At 61.0% G+C, this 19,067-nt stretch overlaps 4 protein-coding genes across 4 annotated transcripts; all 4 read right to left on the bottom strand.

Annotated features, from left to right (window-relative positions):
* Positions 1–3,718: 3,718 nt before the first annotated feature.
* On the bottom strand, positions 3,719–5,902 carry LSCM1_06436 (uncharacterized protein; the record flags this gene model as incomplete). Its single annotated transcript, XM_067323865.1, has 1 exon — positions 3,719–5,902. The coding sequence occupies one exon, from the start codon at positions 5,900–5,902 to the stop codon at positions 3,719–3,721; it is 2,184 nt and encodes a 727-aa protein (XP_067179179.1).
* A 1,300-nt stretch (positions 5,903–7,202) lies between these two features.
* On the bottom strand, positions 7,203–8,576 carry LSCM1_06435 (uncharacterized protein; the record flags this gene model as incomplete). Its single annotated transcript, XM_067323864.1, has 1 exon — positions 7,203–8,576. One exon carries the CDS (start codon positions 8,574–8,576, stop codon positions 7,203–7,205), a length of 1,374 nt encoding a protein of 457 aa, XP_067179178.1.
* Positions 8,577–9,017: 441 nt separating this feature from the next.
* On the bottom strand, positions 9,018–15,341 carry LSCM1_06434 (uncharacterized protein; the record flags this gene model as incomplete). The annotated part of the gene is made up of 1 exon (XM_067323863.1): positions 9,018–15,341. One exon carries the CDS (start codon positions 15,339–15,341, stop codon positions 9,018–9,020), a length of 6,324 nt encoding a protein of 2,107 aa, XP_067179177.1.
* A 1,365-nt stretch (positions 15,342–16,706) lies between these two features.
* Positions 16,707–18,500, bottom strand: LSCM1_06433 (uncharacterized protein; the record flags this gene model as incomplete). The annotated part of the gene is made up of 1 exon (XM_067323862.1): positions 16,707–18,500. One exon carries the CDS (start codon positions 18,498–18,500, stop codon positions 16,707–16,709), a length of 1,794 nt encoding a protein of 597 aa, XP_067179176.1.
* Positions 18,501–19,067: the final 567 nt, after the last annotated feature.

Genomic DNA, 19,067 nt, shown 5'->3' with positions numbered 1-19,067 from the left:
GTGGCACCGACCTCCTTAGCCCGGAAGGACCACCTCTGTCGCTGTTGCTGCTGCTGCTAAGAATGCTGCTCACAGGCACAGGATACTCTGACACACACGCACGCTGTTGAGCCCTTCCTGGAGCACGGTCGACGCAACGACGGAGGGAGAGAGGGAGAGGAAAAATTCGATGAGCAGATCACGAAGAGAGAGAGGAGGGTAGGAGGGAAACTCACATATACATGTATACGCATACACATACATATCTTTCTCTCTAAATATATCTACACACACACATATCTATATATATATCTATACATATATACAGAGGACGAAAAGAAGTGGCGCTGATGATGGTGACGGTGTTGTCTGCGTGTCTGTGCTAAGAGTAGAGATGCACGAGAATAAGGAAGAGCGATAAAGCGATGAAGAGCGCTGCAAGCACAGACAGGCGCAGGTCACACACACACACACACAGACACCGAGACTGACACGCCCCCAAAACTTCCCCACTACTGGGGCCGCGAAAAGACAAGCAGCTGCAATGTATTTATATATGCACAGAAAAAGGAATCAAGGCAGCGATTTTGATGGCAGCAACGGCGGCTGCGGTGTGGGCGAAAAGACGAGGCGGGTCAGAGTCGTCCTCGATTGTCAAGTTTTGAAAGCACTCAGACACATACACACCAACGGAGGTACGCGCACCGACCTCGAAGAGAGGATGAGAGGAGCGGTATACGACGTAGCGGAGCCGTACGCGGGTGTGAGGCCAAGACAACCAAAGTAAAGACGACCACCAGAAACGTGAAAAGGGCGACACCGGTGTAGAACACAGTTTAGAGAGAAGAAAATACGCACTCGCCTAACTACACACACACACACACTCAAGGTCAATGACGAGAGAGGGGGAGGACCAAAGAAAAAACGATCTGAGCTCCACAGAGCCTACAGTTCAGCACCAAGAGAGAACGAAGAGGATCAGTGCACACACACACACAAAGACGATTACAAACGGACACTCAACCACTTACACACACAGACACGCAGCAGCAGCAGCTGTCGATATACTTCCGAGCAACCACCTGCGCCCTTCCACCGTCAGGTCAGCGCACTATTGGATGGGCTCGTGCGTGTTTTTGTGTGCCGGTGAATATGATGCGGCGCTATCGATGGATATAAACGGATATATATATATATGAAGAGACAGATGGACATACGGGTATACATATACGTGTACTCCTTTGTCGGCTCTTCCGAAAGGTGAAGAGCAGCACAGCGCTTCCACGCCAGAGAGGGACGGAGGAAGGGGGGAGGGGTACGAGGGGGATAGAAAGGGAACGGTGCGAGAAAAATGGCAAACAAATATGGGCGGGGGCGCGCGGGAAAAAGGGAAAGGGGAGACAGCGAGACAGCGAGAGAGGGGGAGTGGGAAAACAAAACGAAACGGTGACGCCAGGCTCGTCACGTGGGAGAGAAAGGGTCCAGTGCGGGTGGGAAGGGAGGAGGGAGACAGGGGGCAGTGCGTGCCACCCGCTTCGGTATCCGAAATCCTTGATAGCCTCGGCGCTTTGAAGGGGAAGGGATGACAAGCGAGTGCACCACGAAAGCAATTTTTTTATGAGACGGAGTTGATTGGAATGGGCTGCGCCTGCGTGAAAGGCGAGGCGGAGCACCAGACTAAACGAGAGCAGAAGAGAAGATAAAGCGGGAGACTCGAAGGCGACGGAGTCCGTCAAGGACAAAGCGAGGCGGGGCTGAGGAGTGAACGTCGGCGAGGGTGAATCGGAACACACGCGCACAGGAAACCCACTAAGGACACTCACGCACTCACAGACACACACATACACACACAATTCGACCAGACAAACGTCCGGAAATTGCGGGATGGGAGGCGACTGAAAGGAGAGGCGAGAGAGAAAGAGAGTGAGACAGAGAGTGGTCGGAACAGGGGAGGAGGCGTTGTGTGTGTGCGCGTGTGTGTGTGACGAGGTGGGCTCGCATACGAGCAAAGACATTAGCCAAGAGGAGAGGAAGGGAGTAGAAGGCGCTTGCATATTGGTGAGTGGGAGACAAAGACAGCGAGGTGACGCGCAACCGCCATGCTCACTGCATGGAAGCCATACAGAGGGGGAGCGATGAAGAGGGAAGGGGGGGCAGTGGATTCGTCAGGCCCCCTTTCGTTTGAGGACGAGCCTTGCTCGACCCCATCTTCTCTAGTACACTTGCGCCGACGAGCCTGACGCCATTCCGTGTGCCTCAAGACGACGCACTCTTTCCTTCCCTTTTGTACTCAGCCCCCTTTTTTCCCTTTCTTCTCCGTGCCTCTTCAGTCCCCGACGGCCGCCTTGAGGTGCGATACGCTGCGGCGAGAGGGAGGGGAAGAGCGGTGTAAGGGCTCCCTTCAGGCCTGTATGCGTTCGAGAACAGGCGGTGAAGAGCTCCGTTGGGAGGGCGCGCCCGCGTACCATCTAATCGCTGCGGCGCGCCGTTGGTTCTCCAGAGCGGAACACACACACCCACACCCACATGGATGCACACGAAGTGATAATCACACGCTCTTCTGGTCGCTGCACTGCTGGTACCGCTGCCAATAGAGGGGGAGGGGGGAAGGGAGCACTCACGCGCTTGATAGTGTTCATGTGTTTGTATGCGTTCACGTGGTCCCCTTATTTTTTTCTCTGTCCACATTCCTGTGTCGGTGCTTTGAGGCGATGCCATCGTCCGTTGGAGGGGTGGTCGCACACATCTGCAGTAGTGATGCTAACTGTGTCCCAGAGAAGCGCTTGCTGCCGTTCGGACACATCTTACCCCCTCTCTTCATACGCACAGACACACACACACACCATTAAATGTGGTCTCCACCTCTTCTTCGGTTCTCACACGACCTCTTGCGCCAGCGGCCCTCTGTAAAGTTCTTCCGGGTAGAAGTGGAGGGGGAGAGGGTGCGGGTGCTTGGCGAATCAGGCGACAGATGTGCATGTGTGTGTGTGTGTATGTATGGGGGGGAGGGGCTGAGCTCTTCTTCGCTCTCCCCCCGTAAGTCATGGCGAGAGAAGGTGAGGGAGGAGGCGGAGTGCTGAGGAATACGCGGCTAGTAGGGGTGACACCCCGCCTCCCCTCGACAGAGGAAAAGACACACACACACACAAATGAAACAGCAAGAAGCGTACCAGAGACGAGAGGGCGGCAGCCTCCCCCCGAACAGACAGACAGACAGACACACCGACGCGCACGCAACAGCCAGGGACGAACGCAAAACTATTTCAGCGCCAGCACATCTGCTGAGACAACTGCTTTCAAGGTGAATCTCCTCAGTGTTTCCCCTTCCCCCCTCCTTCCTACCGCGCATCGTCGTCGTTAGCGCGCGCCGACTCCCCCTTCCTGTTCGCCTCCAAAAAATGAAGCGGTGAAGTCCATAGGTAACGCCGACAGCGGGGCAGTTATATATGGGGAAGGGGGAGCTTCTCATCTCACCCGACAAGCGTCGGACGCACTTCGTCTCCCTCCTGCCTTTCCCCATCGCCTTCTGTACTGGTGATTTCTCCGCATGCACCACACCGAATGGGCACCCTCGAAGAACTGCGCAACGGCAGAGGAGCAGCAGTGACACCGACAGCGGGGGACACCGCAATGTGAGATGACGATGGCGAAGTGCAGGCACAGCTGCATATTCCTCCCTCCCTCGGTCTCTTCATGGGTTGAGCGCGCCATCATATCCACACACACACACACTTACAGATCACTCTGTAGATGCTCTGATTCGACGTGGCCGAGCCACTTTGCGGGGTGCTTGTGGAGAGTCAAAATGTATCGGCTGCACAGCGGCCCCGGCGTCGGCGCCGATCGACCCCACCGCCGCACTCCCGCGCCGCATCTGTGCTGCTTGAGGGAGCGAAAGGCGAAAGCGACGCTGAGTTTTACCGGCGCGTTGCGCATTCAGGTTGCTCGACGCCATCAACTCGTCACTCAGCGCCGGAGTCCGATGAGCCTCTCGATGATAGCGTCGGCTGCGGTTGTCCACCCCTGCGGCGGAGAACACATCACCGAGTGCAGCTATGGCGGAGTCAACTAGGGAAGTTGCCGTTGCAGCTCCGACGAGGTGCCTACCCGCACCACCCGCCGATGTGTGGGACGCGCGTTGCGCGCTACGCAGCTCTGCTGCGAACGCGGACGCGTCATCTGCTCTTTGGATAGATCCGCTGTCGAGATCGTTATCATCGACGTCGTATTCGGCCGACAGCTTCGCGGCTTTTTCCCCCTCCACCGTTGTAACGTGACCAAACGGCATGGAAGCGTGAAGCGAACGTAGGCGGCTCTTGCTTGCGTGAGGCAAAGAGGCGTCGCTTTCACCACTGACGCCGCCGCCGACGTCGTCGGCACCGTCGCTCATCATTGGCGGTGTTGCTTGCATCACGTCATCCTCGCGCAGACGAGGCGATGCAGGACGCCGAGGATACTCGATCAGGACACTGGGCTGCACTTGTGATAGCGCCAGTCGCAGGGAGTCTGCCTTCCCCGATGCGGATACCGATATTGCCGCCGCGTCGGCTGCCGTCGTCTCCACGGCCTCCGGGAAGTATAGAGCCGCGCTCGCGTCGATGTGTCCCTTTGGCAACACAGAGTCCCTCGTCAGCGCAAAAAAGTTGATCCAAGATGGAGGCGCGCCCTCGGCCGCAGTCGACGCAGCAGCAGCGGAGCTCGACTGCGTAAGGCTTGCCAGTATTGGTGTCAGCGCCACTTGCTTCTCGCCGGTGGTGCGGCTGCTCTCTTTCCGCCGACGACGCACAAAATCAAAGTAATGGCCCAGAAAGGCCTCCCGCACCGCTGACGCGGCCACCGCGCCGGCTGAAGCTGAGGCCTTGCGCGCGCCGGTCGGGGAGTGCGCAAAGAGCCCACGTGGCGAGGCGATAGCGACGCGCGATGCTGAGAGATCCGCAGCTGTGCTGACTGCCACGTTTTCTGGTCTTGAGAGCTGCGACATGCGATCTTTCCACAAACGCGCAACCACGTGCGCATCAGCGGCGGTCGCCGCGTTGTTTGCCCCGGCTAGCCGCCGTGCACGATTCGCCGCACTGTCCTGGCCGCCACCCAGCGTCACAGGAATGGTGCCCGCCTGTTCTGCGTCCTCAATGTGCGCGACCTGACGTATTTCGTGGAGAAGCCGCCGCTCCATCGTCGCTGCTGCGACCGCCTGCTCCTCTGGGCCGGCGGAGTTGTGCACAAACGCAAACACCGGGCGGAGAAAACTGTGCTGTGCAGATGAGCGCGGCTGCTGCGCCGCGGGGGGCGGTAGTGGCGCCGCCCTCACGGCAGGAAGCCACCAGACTGGCCGTGTGCTGGAAGCCGTCACGTGAGAGGGCAGCAGCGTGCCGTTGCGGGCAAAGTCCCACCGCGCAGCGATATCAGGGTGTGTCTTGTCCAGCGCCTCTCCAGCTTCGACACAAGGCGCCGCCACTTTTTGTGGTGTAAAGGCTGCCGGAACTGCTGCCGAGTTGCTGGAGGAAGCGTCGCCTGTTGCGTTGGTGCTGCCTCCGCAGTGCGGGCATGCGGCCCGCCCAAGAGCCACACGAGTTTGTACCGTGCACTGGTACTGCTCTTGACAGCGAGAGCACCTCCACCACACGAGCGTCGTACCCTCGTCGCACGAGATTTGCTGAGCAGCAACATCGTTGAGCTCTGGCACCCAATCATCAAGGAGGTCAGGGCGCACGACGGCCAGACGAAGCCGACGAACGGGGCGCGTTGTCGTCGTCGACGGCGCCGCCGCACCACAATCAGGCGTGGCCGCGGTCATCGTTGAGCTGCGGCGCACAATGCCGGCACTGCTTGTCTGCACGCCAGCCTTTTCCGTCAAGCGCGGCTGCATCCACGTCCGCAACGCTACGGGCATTCCAGCCTCCAGCGACCGTTGCGTGCGTCGCATAAGTGTGGCTGCGCTCTCGCTGAGAGCGTTAGACGAGGTTTCTTCTGTGAAAAGGCGGAAAGAAAAAACGCTGCTGCGCTGCGCTGTGGCCTCCGTCCATGGGTGCGCCAGCCCAAACGCAGGCAGACAGACAGAGGCGAATGGAAAACAGAAAAGCAAACGGGAGACAGACCAGCAGAGAGAGAGAGGGCGATGATGGGGGTGAGAGGATGGGTGGTGGTGGGGTGTAGGCAACGGCTGACAGAGTCTGCGCAGCGCCGTGTGAGTCTATCTCGACAGACTTCCCCTCTTTTGCTTTTTTTTTCGTGCGTGCGTGTGGCGGCGGAGTGCAGGCAGGCAGGCGGACGCACATGTCAGACATGACATCAAATTGGCGCGCTGTCACGGACAAAAAAAATTCGCGCAGTGCAGGGCTCAGGTGTTTCTTCTTGCCGTCGCTGTTGCTGTTGCCGCTGCTAATGCAGCCGGCGGCATTGCTCGCCCCGCCCTCTTCTTTCTTCCCACTAGCCCCCCCAGCGAAGCTGGCTAGAGGGCACCTCGCGCGCTAATGAGGGAGAGGGCCAGGAGAAGCAATGCCCATGGGACGCCGAGACGGGTTCGCAGGCGAGGCCCCTCCCCCTCCCACCCAAAGAATTGCCCAAGTCCTACCACGCGCACGAGTCACTCAGAGTATTCCAGCCCCCCCTCCATCATGGCCGGCTGTGCTTCGCGTTCGTGCCAGCTGCTGTGTCGCAAGCAGATTGTGGTGCTTGTCTTAACCGAGACACACGGGGCCACGGACACCCACAGCCCAGCACAGATTTCTTACGTGGATGCGCGGCCCGACATTAGTGTCGGGGGAAGGTGATGAAAAAAAAAAAGAAAACCCCACAGAGGCGACAGAGAGGAGGCATGACAGGTGCACCACCGGCTGCCTAATATCGCACCTCCACCCCTCCCACCTCACCGCCCGCCTATTGCTGGTCTGTGCCGTTGTGCTGGTGCCCGTGCATGCCTCCATGCGTGTTCCGCCGCATCGATTCCTCGGCTCCCTTGCCCTCGCAACGGAATAGATGCGACGTACGCTCTTCTTTCTGTCATACGCATATCGTCTCCTCCCTTCGCTTTCTCCAAAAACGACTCACATGAAGGAAGGCGGCGACGGAGGACGGGAAGCGTGAGCAGAGGGGCAGGTGCTGCAGTGTGCGTAGGTGCATCGGAGAGGGGGACGACGTCCTGAGTACGTGGCGCCGCCTTCCGCTGACCTTGAGCCATTGCCAAAGCGAAGCGAAGACACCCAGAGGCACGCATCCCAAACAATTCAGTACCGCTTCGATATCGCTTTTTTCGGGCCGCTCTTTGGCGATCCACTCGATCTCGAGGAGTGCGGGTCACCGCTGCGGCGATGCTGCGATGAGCTGAGGTGCCGTTCACTGGAACGGCTCGACGCCAACGCCTGCGGGGCACGCTTGCTCTTCCTGACCTTACGGTTCCACCGCTGCTGCTGCACTTCTTTGATGCCATCGATGTCATTCATGAAGGCCTCTTGCTGGGCTTGGAAGTAATCGAACTTTGCCGCGACGCCGCCGCCATCGATGTGGTCGCCTGGCGCGATTGCCGTCGTGCGGAGAGTCTGTCGACCGTCAGCGCCCAGTACAAATCCTTCTGCGCGGCGCCTCTTCAGGAAGGGACCCGAGCCGGAGACCGCTACCGCCTTCGGGAAGCACGCCGACATGTCAAAGAAGCTGGAGCTGTGCAGAGGCGCTGCATCAGGGTCGGCGGTGTTGCCATCGCCGTCGTCTGGAGCGTTGCGTGCGCCGACTTGTGCTTCCTCTTCATCACGGGGCCGTACACGGCCAGCGACGCGCTCGTGCGGCTCTGCGTGCCTTCGCTTCTCATCGCCTCGGGCTGCACCATTGTGAATACCGCCGAGAGGCGACGCAGACGCGCCGTCCTCAACGGCCGGCGCGAGCTGCATGCAGTTGAGCTGTACTCGACACCCAGACACTACGACTTCCCTCTTGGGTACCAGCGTGCGTGGCTGCACCGCCGTCTGCGCTGCCGCCTTCTTCAGCTCCGCCAAGCCACTCGTCACCATTCCAAGTGGCGCGAAGCCAGCGAATTCGTCCCGCTGCTCCGACGTTGAGACAGGCTCGAGCAGAATGTAGTAGCGGCTCGCTTGCGTGTTCGGCATGCCAAGGTTTCCGCACAGGACTGTGCCTGCCTGCAGCGACGACATGGCGGCTTCGATGCCTTGCCTACGTGTGGCTGCGTTAGCCGGCAACTTCTCCTCTTCGTCTGGGATGAAGCCACCAAAGATGGACTTGGTGGTGCTGCTGCCTATCTCTATCACAGACGCCTTGTCGATGCGAATCACCGCCGAGTCGCTCAGCGGCAACAAGCCAGCGGCCTTGGCATCATCGGGTGTCGCGTAAGCAATCTCGGCGTCTGTAAGGCGGAGAGCAGCAAGCAGTTTTGTTGGCAAGGGAAGCTGCCCTGTGCACATGAAGAACAGATTCGCCACGGTGCGCGGACGCTGGGCCGAAAGTGGAATGCAAAAGCTCACGGATACCTCCTTGATGGCGTGGGGAAAGATGAACGAGAGGTCGCACTGCATCGCCGGCGAGAAGGGGAATGGCACGTGTCTTTGTGTGTGTGTGTGTGTGGAGAGGGGTGAGGGTGATGTCGTTAGCATTAGCGTCCCAGAAGCGTGCGTGTGGAAAGGTGCACGGCATGGATGCGTAGGCATGAGGAGCAGAGCAGATGGAGAAGGGGTCGGGCGGGAAGAAAGCGGAGAGAGGGTGTGGTGGACAGCCAACGACGGCCAGCCGCACATAAGACCTACGCCGTTGCCACCCTGAGCGCTGACCGCCTGCACCGCCAGCGCAAGCTCCTCTCTCTTCACCTCTAGCACCGTGCGGATGGCACGCAGAGAAAAGGAAAGACGGCAAATTTGCACGGGGTACGACGAAGTGTAGCGCCGACCGCGGCATCAGAATGCTCAAAGCTCTGCACTACTGACGGTGCTGTTCATTATCGCGGGCTATATGTTAGTGCACCCTGCACGCAGACGGCCACACCAAGTAGACCGTATGCCGTCACCGGTATACACGAAATCGCACCCACGCCTGCCTTATCACTCTTCACGACGACGTTTGCGCGACGCAGGCAGTGCATCATCGTCGTCACCACTGTCGGCATACTCGGCTTGATCGCTGTCATTGTCGTGCTCTTCGTCGACATCTTCGGAGCTCATGCTCGACGCGTCCTCGTCGCATCTGCTATTGTCACGCGCCTCGTCCTCTTCTCCATTTTCGTGTGCAGATGCCGCGACAGACAACTCGTCACCCGCGCTCCCTTCGCTATTGCCTTCACCGACGCTGCTTGAGCGACTTGCGCCGTCCGCGGCGTCTTTCTCCGTCTCACTATAACGACTCCCTTCCGCGTTCTCTTCGTCCCCCTCACTGTCGTCGTCGACGCGATGGCGCGCCTGCGGAGCCTCGAGCAGCGCTGCCACCTCGTTCTGCAGCAGCTGCCTCATGTAGTGCTCACTGAGACGCCACTGCCCGTGAAAGGTCACGGCGGCTGCACGCGCCTCCAGCAGCGCGCCACCGTCTTCGTCACACCGCACTGTCTGCAAGGCACTGAGAGCGGCGCCTTCGTCTCCGTGGCGGAGTGCCGCGATCACGTGCTGCAGTTCGCGAGCGTGGCGTCGATTCATTCGGAGCAGCTTCAGCACCGCCGAGGCCAACGCATAGTAAGATTTGGCCTTTGACGCGTGTGGCTCGACAGCGCGGGTGAGCAAGTCCACAGCGCACAAGGTAGCAGGGAAGGTGCTTTTATCGAGCTGCTCAAGGACGAGGAAGAGGTTTCGGTGAGCGTAGGCGGGCACATCTTGCTCATGCGTGAGTAGCTGTATCATTGCCCTGCTGAGGTGCGACTCTAACTGGAGCGGGACGGCGGGGAGGGCGCCAGCTGCGGCATCAACAGCAGGGGAAGCCGCCGATAGTGGCTCGTTCGGCTGGGCTGCCGACGACACGAGCCCTCGCGCGATTGCCAAGCTCAGCAGGGACGCTGGGCCGGCGCGCTCGCGGCTGCTCGAGCCGTTGCCGTTGATAAGACCGCCATGCGCCGCCGGAAGAAAACGCTCGAAGACAGAGCAGCTGACAGCGCGGAGGCCGCCGGTCTTGACGGCCGCACTGTCCCCGTGCGCCGCAGCCCCGGCCCCACCTGCTGCGCTGTTGCCGGGCGATATCGCTTCTGTAGCGCACCCGTCCCGATCGCCGAGCACTCGAGCCCCTGCCCCGACGGCTGCAGCAGCCTCGTTTCCGGGTCTCGCGCGAGCGGAGAGAGCCCGAATACACTTCAGTAGCAATGGTGACAGGCGCGCCGCTGCGTCCAGCTGCTGCTGATGGGCACTGAGAGAGGGTATCTGCAAAAGGCGCTGCAGCACGCACCCTAGTCGCTTGCACTCGCCATCCGTGAAGCCCACAAAGAAGGTGAAGGCCGCCGTGACGAACGTCAACGCAAGATCAATGGCACGGCAATGCAGAGACCACCGCTCCTGCGCAGACTCGTCATGCCCCACTGCCGCTGCGGACGTGCGCGAGGGTGTGGCTTCCTGGAAGAGCCACGTGAAGAAGGCGGCCACCGTTGCCGCCTCACGGAGGTTCAGCACAGCACGAGGCAGGAGGTAGGACACGGCGAGCTCCAAAAGACGGTCATCGGCCTCAGACGCGAGCGGTCCCGAGGGAGAAGCAAGCTCGCGCTCAATCAGCTGCAGCAGTGCTGCACGGGCGGCGGCGGAGGAGGTGTGGAGGTGCTTATGCATGCACTCCTCCGCATCTATGCGCTCTGCCTCGGCATTCAACCACGCCATGATGGATACAGCACGCCGTGTACTCGCCGAGACGGCAGGCTTTCTCCGACGTGAGTCCTGGCCCGCCAGGCCTTGGGCTCGCTCCATGCATTGCTGCCACTCGTATCGGGAGGCGTTGTAGGGATCTGGGCTGTACTCGAAGTGGGCGGCAGTGAAGTACTGCAGGAGCTGCGCGACCGGAGGCAGCACTGGCGCATCCACAGTCCCCACAGCCTCCCCTACGGAGACGGGAGCTGGCACCCCGTACACCGCGTCTGACGGCATAGCACCGCCGCTGCTGGCAGAAGACAACGCCCACTCAAACTTGCGGCGCTGCTGCGTTTCGATGAGAGACGCCACATGAGGGAGGGCGACTTGGTGCACGCGGGCGCACAGGTGCTCCAACACCGTACGCTCCGTCGGCGGAGGCGACATCTCCTCCAGCACCAACAGCATGTCATTGATCGTGTTGTAGCGTTCTGCTGATGACAGGAGGATCAGCTCAGCGCCGCCGTCGAGGTCACGCTGCAGCTCGTAGATGCAGCTTTGGAGGCGGCAGAGGTGAAGGAGTGTCTGTTGGCCGAGGGTGAAGCGGTGCTCCGAAGAGGCAGCCGTAGCAGGCTGCGTCCTGTGCTCCTCCTCATTGCCCTCGACCTCTTCGTCGCCCTGGGTGGGCACTAGGCACGGCTGCCTCAGGGCAGCCAACAGCACTCGCTGAGCACCGACGAAAACGTCCACCGGCGATAGCAGCAGTTGCGCGCTGCTGGCGGTGTCCTTCCAGTAGCCGACTCGAAAGGACGTCATGGTGCCTCTGCCGAACAAAGAGGTCGTGGCGGACGAGTAGGCGAGCGCCTGCAGCTGCACGGGGTTGTATTTTTCCTCGTGCTCCAGAGCACGATGCGCCATCACGGCGAGGAGGGCTTTACAGAGCTCCGTGCCGAGCAGTAAACTGTCCCCACTGTTGCTGCGCAGGGCCAGCTCTACGTGCCGCACCAGCAGCGTGCCATCCACCGTGTCCAGGTTGTCGCGCCACAGCGTCGCGAGAAAGGTGGCCAAGACGGCCACGCGGTTCTCCCCACCATTGACGCCTGCGACTCTTTCTTCTGCCGCATAGCGAGTCATGAGCAAAAGGCCCTGCTGCACGATAAGCATCAGCACCGCCCCGGGCAATCCGCGCAGGAGACGGGTGTGAATGTCGAGAAAATTGTTGTTGTAGCCGACCGCTTGGATAAACAGGCGATGCGCGACAAGCAGCGGCTCCGCATACAAAATCGGGCGCAGCAGCGCTCGGTATTCCTCCAGGTTTTCAGCGTTCAGACGCTTTAGCGACTGCGACAGAAGCGCCTCCCGCTCCTTGCGCAGCAGCGCATCGTGCGGGTGCACCCGCGGCGACGGAGGCCACCCTTGCAACGCCTCCATCTGCAGGAGCTGCTGCTTCGTCCGGTACGCGACCACAAACTTTACCGAGGGCAGCAGTTCTTGAAGCCAGTCGAACATGTGCAAAGGCATGGCAGCGTTCTCGCCGTACGGTAACACTGCACGCGCCTGTAGGTCGGGGACACTGACGCGGGCAAAGAGTCGAAGCACATCCTCCATTACGTCGTAGACCATCGGCGCAGGCGGCAACACGCGCACGCATGGCATGACGAAGACGATAAGCAGCCGCTCTGCCAAGGCCAAGACCGCATTCGGGCTTGGCGGTACAACGCCGCCGCTCGATAAGGCCATGGCTACTCCCGGCGCTGGTGCTGTTGCTGCTGCTGCTGCTGTCACTGCGGCTGCCACTGTGGTTTCACACATGCGTGACATCCGTACCAAAAGCCGCACTAGCAGCGACTGGTTCGCCATGTGGCTCTGCGCCACCGACAGGATCGGTACGAAAGAAGAGAGGACGTGGTACGCCTCATCCCGCAGCTGCATCGCCGCAGCCGTGTCGGCTCGATCCATTTGCCGCTGCTGGTCTGCCACCTCCCACCGCTGCAGCCACCGACGCAGCAGGGTGGACAAGTAGTACGTGACACTGATGTGCTGCGGGTACGCGCGGCGCGGGAGCAAGAGTACGTTCACGCTATGCGCGCCGGCTTTGGCTTCTTGTGTGCCGGCCACGCGAGGCACTGGCGGATCGGCGAGGTATCGCATACCGGCCGCTGCCAAGGCGTACTGCCCTGAAACGAGGACATCGCGTATCAAGCAGCATGGCGACAAGAGCACGTCTGAGACGCCGCTGCCCGCGCTCGCGCTCCCGGAAGCCGAGTTCGCAGTCAAAACGGAGGTTGTGGAAGGCGACGATGTCAGCGAGTTCGTCGCGGCAGCGGCCGTGCTAATGCTCCCTCCGCCGACAGCAGCTGCAGAATGGCTGTCGGGCGTTGCTGCGGTGGCTACCAACGCCTCCGTTGCGGTGAGGTGAAGGCGCCAGTTCAGTAGCACTGGGTCGGGGTGCACAATGCGCATAAATCGGCGTGTACGCAGCTCGCCACGCGAAGGAATCGATGAGGAAGATGAGTGCGGTAGGAATCTCTGCTGCTGTGGCTGCTCACTGAGGGCGACCCCACCGCGACGCATGCCGTGGTGTCGTGGGCCAACAGCTCTGCCGCCGCCGCCGCCGTCGCTGCAGTCGTGCGCGCGCAGCTCTGTGAAGGGCACGTCCATAATGAGTTCTGCCCGTGTGAGCTCGACGTACTGCTGCACAGAGGCGGTGTAGCGCGCCAGCGCCGAGGTCGGCAGTGCCGGCGGCAGGGTGTCGGGGCCACCAAACGGGTTCAACGGGCACTCGGCGAAGTGGTACATCAATACCGTCAAGTCCCATCCAGCCACGCCACAGTATAGAGCGGCCAGCGCCAGCATGCGCGTGTGCTCGACCTGTTGCGCCACGCTACGACCAACACGCAGCTGCGCCGTAGTAACGGCGAAGAGATGAACCTTCTGCAGCTCCAAAATGCGCGCGTAGGCGAGGAGCTGACCAAACGGCGCGTAGTGCCGCAGTCGCCACTCGGCCTCACTTATGAGTGATTCGCCACCGTCCGGCGGTGTGGTGGCTGACCCGGCGATGCTCAAGATCGATGTGCGGCGTGGCTGCCGGTGGGCCGCCTCTATTTCCAGAACAGCCGCCTCTTCATCACGCTTGCCACGAGCAGCGGCCGCGGCGCCAGCGGTCGTGGGGCCCGCCTCTGCCGCGCTCGGCATGGGGGCACAGACACGAGTGTGAGGCAGCACGTACAGCGCTGAGAGAACGGCGCATAGCGTGGTCGCCACCAAGTGCCCGTGCAGCGTCCCCGTCCCGAGCAGCAGCGTGAGACGGTCGCCGTAGGCACGAAGTAAGTCCACGCATTGCTGCCACTGCTGAGAAGGCGTATTGGGATGATCATCGCGAACCACGCTGCGGGTATCGTAGCGAGCCAGTCGACACACCACATCCTCCGCCATGCACCCTGCTGGGATGCACCGAGTCAAGGCCGTCCAACTGCGCGCAAACTCGCTGAGAGCGTCAGCAAGCAGGAAGGTCATCGTAGGGGCCTGCATAAGCATGTGAGGCACATATGACTTGAAGAGAAGCGCGGCTCGACGAAACCGTGTGCGAGCAATCGTGTCGCGGAGCAAGTCGACGGAGACGTTCGACCACGCTTGCAGTGCGGCGATTTCGCTGGCGGCGGTAGACTGGCGCATTATCGCCCCCGAGATGTCAACGCCGTCGTCGTCGCTGTCGGTCAGAACCGGGGTGATCGCGAGGCGCCGGCGGCTCTCGTTGCCACAGCTGGCGAAGAAGCGCCCGTAAGCCGTTGTGTCCTTTGGGGTGTGGGACGAGAGCTGCTGCAGGTACACAAAGAGAAACGTCAACCAAAGGTGGTGCACGCTCAACTGCTGTTGTTGCAGCTGCTGCGGTGATGCCGCGGCCGCCATCGAGGAGGGGGGCGGCCCCAGCACGCTCGGAGTCGCATCTGAAGCCATTGATAGCGGTGACGAGGCAGGCGAAGAGTTGATGCAGGATGATAGGGCGAAGATGCCGGCAACCACCGACTTGGAAGCCTGCGCAACACCCCATGGCAGCTGCGATGCCGCGGTTATGCCTGCCGCCGTCGCACTTGCGGCGCCAGCTCCGGTGGTGGAAGCGATTTTGAAAGCCGCCACTCGGCTGACGTCCATCTGCGCACTTAGCTGTATCGCTGCACATACCAGGAGGTAGAGGCGCTCCACCTCGACAGCCGCTGCTGCAGCGGCAGGCGAGGCTTCGGCAGAGTCCAACACGCCCCTCTGCTCCTCCGGCACAAACTGCGATGTGGCGGCTTGCTCACTGCCATGGGGGTGAAGAAGGAGGTGCGAGACGACTTCGTGCAGCACGGCCAACGGAACGCCGCTCATTGAGGATGTGACAGGATTCCTGCAGGCGGTGCGGAGGAGCTGCACAAGCGCCTGTGTCACTGCCCTCTGTAGGCAGCGGGCACAGCGAACGTGCTCGGCAGCGCCACTGCTGGCCCCTGCATAGGCATTAGCGGGGGTCGACGGCGGCGACGCGAGCTGCAGCACCTTCCACAGCGCGGGCCACACGACATCGCGGTAGAGCGACTCTGCCGTTACGCCGGAAGACTTCGGCGCACGAGCCTCCATAGTGAACGCCAGAAGAGAGGGAGAGAGAGGGAGACAGTGCGGGCGACGGGAAGGGCACGCGAACGGCGGCAAAACGAAAGGCGTCCCAAGAGATCGATCGAGAGAGCGTCTTCTCCGGCCCTCAGGACACCAGCCCAGCAGCGGCTCCCACCCTTACCTCGTGGGCCCGTCTTTCTCTCTCTGTCGCCTCGCTTTCTCGCGTTCTTTCCCTCCTTCTCTTCTGCGTCTCAGCGAGCACGACCGCCACGAGCTGCGCCGGTCAGGGGTGACCGACGAAACGTTTCGACGAGACGTGCGTGCGCAAAAGGGAGAGAGCGAGCGAGGGCCGCTGCTGCCGCTGCTGATTGACGGGGAAGGCGGAGAGAGTACACAGTAAGAAGACGAGAAGCCGCTTAGAGGCGATGTAATGGCGCGACAGGCAGTTCAAGGGTGGTGCAATGGAGCCGGTCGACTGTGTATGAGCCCACTTATATTTGGATGTCACCTCTGTACGCCTGCCTCCCCCCTCTCTTGACCCTGGCGAGAGCTTATGTGCACACACAGTATTGCTCGTAAGTTAGCACTAAAAATGCCCGCTTGGGCACCAAAAAGCGCACGTGCGGAGTGGGCAGTGCCGCGGACGCAATACACCACCTCTGCCCCTCACGAAGGAAATATGCACTCCGCGATAAAACGCGCAGACGCGGTGTGGGGGGTACGGAAAGGTAAGGGAGGGAGGAGAGGGGGAGCTTCATGGCCAAGAGTCCAGAGAGCGCAGCGGCGAGCCACCGATCAGAGAGGTGATGGTGGGAAAAAAAGGGGGCGGAGGAGGAGGGGCGTAGAGGGCGACCCGGAGTGAGCTCGCCACACACTTCGAGCGCAGTCATCGCGGAAACAAGGTAAAGAGAGCGGCATAAAAAAGGCCCCGATTGCCTTGGCCTCTTTTCTCCCTTCTCTCCCTCTCTACGACTTCGCATGGCAGTGACACGCATCGATGCTCGAGTACGCCTCTGGGCTTCTGTGCCTCCTCTCCACTTTGTTTCGCTTCGCTTTAGGTGTACGCAGAGGGGTCTGTTGCGGCATACAAAAGTGCGTGCACGCATAGGCCTGGTCCAGTATGTGATTAAGGGTATTACTCGTGAGCCATGAAGGGGGAGGGGAGGTGGAGAGGGCTGAGGCGCACATGTACAGCTTACGACAGCAGACGCGTTGACGGAGATGTAGAGGAGGCCCACAAGCACAGAAAGCGGGAGGGAAAGCGGAGCACTCCCGACGTGCTTGAGGCCCGCTGCGGCTTTCCTTCGGCGGAAGTGCGCACCGTCAAACGACTGCTTCAGCCGACGTACCCATTCGTGTCTGGTCAGCGATAAGTTTCCTTGTCCCGCATCACTGGAAGAGGTTCTTCACGATAACTTCGCTGCGCTGCGTATCGTCAAAGGACTCGGGCACCATAAAGGCGACCAGCTTCGGCCGTGGCTCATAGTTGACGGCCTTGCCCTTCGTCATTCGGTGAAAGCCCTTGCGCGCCGCCTCGCGCGATGGCAGCAGCGCCCTCTGCATTTCCCTCACCTTCTGCTCCAACTGATTTGCGACGGCACCGCCGCGGCGCACCAGCTCCCGCAGAAAGTCAGCGTCGTCGTAGATCTCTTCGTCGACGTCGCCCTCGGCAATGCGCAAGGCACGCCGCGCCTTAAACTCCGCTGACGTTGCCGCCTTCACGTGCTCAGGGTGCGCCATGATTTCCACGTGCGAGCGGTTCTTCTGCACCTTTGAGCGCAGCCGTGACTTGGCGGACAGGATCGCGGCGATCTGCTGCGGGAGTGGCTGCGCAATCGTTTTAAGTTTCGCGCTGTTCGCCTGGACGAGTTTGCTGCCCCAGTGCTCGAGGCACATGTCGGCGTGCCGCAGCACTTCCGCATGGTGGCGCTCCACCTCGGCAAACGATGGAGTGGAGAGGCCCCCGTCCACCTTCGCCTTCGTGGACGCATTTGACGCGAAGGACTCGCGCGCATTGCTGCCGCTACGGCGTCCGCTACCCGTCGCTGCGGCGTACAGGGTGGCGAGCACCTCCTCCACATCCTCCTGCAGCTCTGCGTAGTGTCTCGACATATCCGCACGCATTTCCTGCAGTTCCGCGGCGCCGTCTCGGTCGGAGGCTGCTGCCGCCGCCGCCGCATCCACTTCAGCATCGCCGTCCAGGAAAAGTGATCGAGCGTAGTACTGCGGCATGACGATGGCTTTGGTGACCGCCGGCTGGAGCAACACGCGCAGACGCAGCAGCTGCCCGTAGACCATAATGAAGTGCTGCACCGCGTCGCGGGTCTGCTGCGTATCGCTTTGCGCAGATAGCGCAGTAGCAGTAGCACTCGAGATTCCCGCACTCTCCGCGTCCCCTGCTGCAGCAGCGCCTACAGCTGGCACAAGACTCATCTGCGCCTGCCGGAGATCGCTGAGCTGCCGGAGGATGTCTGCCTCCTCACTGTTTAGTCCAGCGTCGCGGACGCTGCTAACATCACCGCCAAAAGCGATCGACCGCCGCTGCTTACCTGCCTTCTTAAGCCTGTCGCTCTTCCTCTGGAGCCACGCTGTGTACTCCTCCTCCGTCAAGTCCTTTGCACGGCGCCGCTTTCGACCAACAACATCCTTCTTGGGCACCGCACCGCCGACATTAGCGTCGTTATCGCTCGCTTCTGTATTCGTATCGTCCTTATCGAGGAGCTCTTCGCCCTCCGCGTCCATGTCCCCCATGTCCAGTGCGCCGAAGATGTCACCTATGGCAGCCTCGACGTTCACCGGCGTTGCGGCGTACTTGCCCTCGCTGAGGCTAGCATCGAGCGGGCCACGGTGGCGCAGCCGCGACGCGGCCGCAGAGGACGACAGCCTCTTTTCAGTTTTCTTTGCTAGCTTCTTAGCAGCTGATGACACGGCCCGCCCGTGACTTCCCCACTCAGCGTCATCTTCGCCGCCCGAGTCATGCGGGTTGACGTCGTCGTACTCATAATCTTCCGCGACACCGCCGTCGGCGTACTCATCATCGTCTTTGTGGTACGCACCCTCCGCATCACCACTGCTGAATGCGGAGACAGTTAGCTGCTCATTGACCGCATCAGCCAGTGACTTTTTCTTCTGCTTCAGCGACATAATGTTGCGCCGCCCGCTGGAGTTGGTGAAGCGCGGCATGCGTGTAGGCGCAAGTCTGAGGGCACGCTGAAGTTCTTGTGCGTGTGCGTGCGTGTGGTGCGCTGTGCGCTGCTCGGTATCTTCTCGCTCGGAGGGCGTTCCATACGCTCAAGAAGGAAACGTAGCATGGAGAGGAGAGGGAAGGGTGGCGTGTGGAGGAGGCAGTGAATCAGAGCACATATGTGTCTGTGCATGTGGGGATGTGAGTGGTGGTGGTGGGGACCTGCGCCCTTGTGCGAGTACATCCGCGGCGCGCCGAGCCGATCTACGAGGTCGGGAAGGGCGAAGAAAGCGGGCGAGGAGCTGCAAGAAAGACGGCAGAAGCAGAGCACGGAGGAGGAGACGTCAGAGGAGGGAGAGGGGAGAGGACCATCACTGGCCACGCGCCCGTCACCGACCACCCAGTCGCCACCACCACCACCTTCGTCTCCAACGCGCGCCAAGTTTACTGAGCTACCCTCCAAACACACACACACACCACCTTCTTTTCCTCGCTTCCTTCAATGAAACGCCACGCTGATCGTGGCTGCGATGCATGGCGCCACGCCTCTCGCCCTCCCCCACTCA

This window comes from Leishmania martiniquensis, chromosome 20, assembly GCF_017916325.1.
Source record: "Leishmania martiniquensis isolate LSCM1 chromosome 20, whole genome shotgun sequence".
NCBI classification, from domain to species: Eukaryota; Euglenozoa; class Kinetoplastea; order Trypanosomatida; family Trypanosomatidae; genus Leishmania; species Leishmania martiniquensis.
This window is presented reverse-complemented; position numbering and strand designations above follow the sequence as displayed.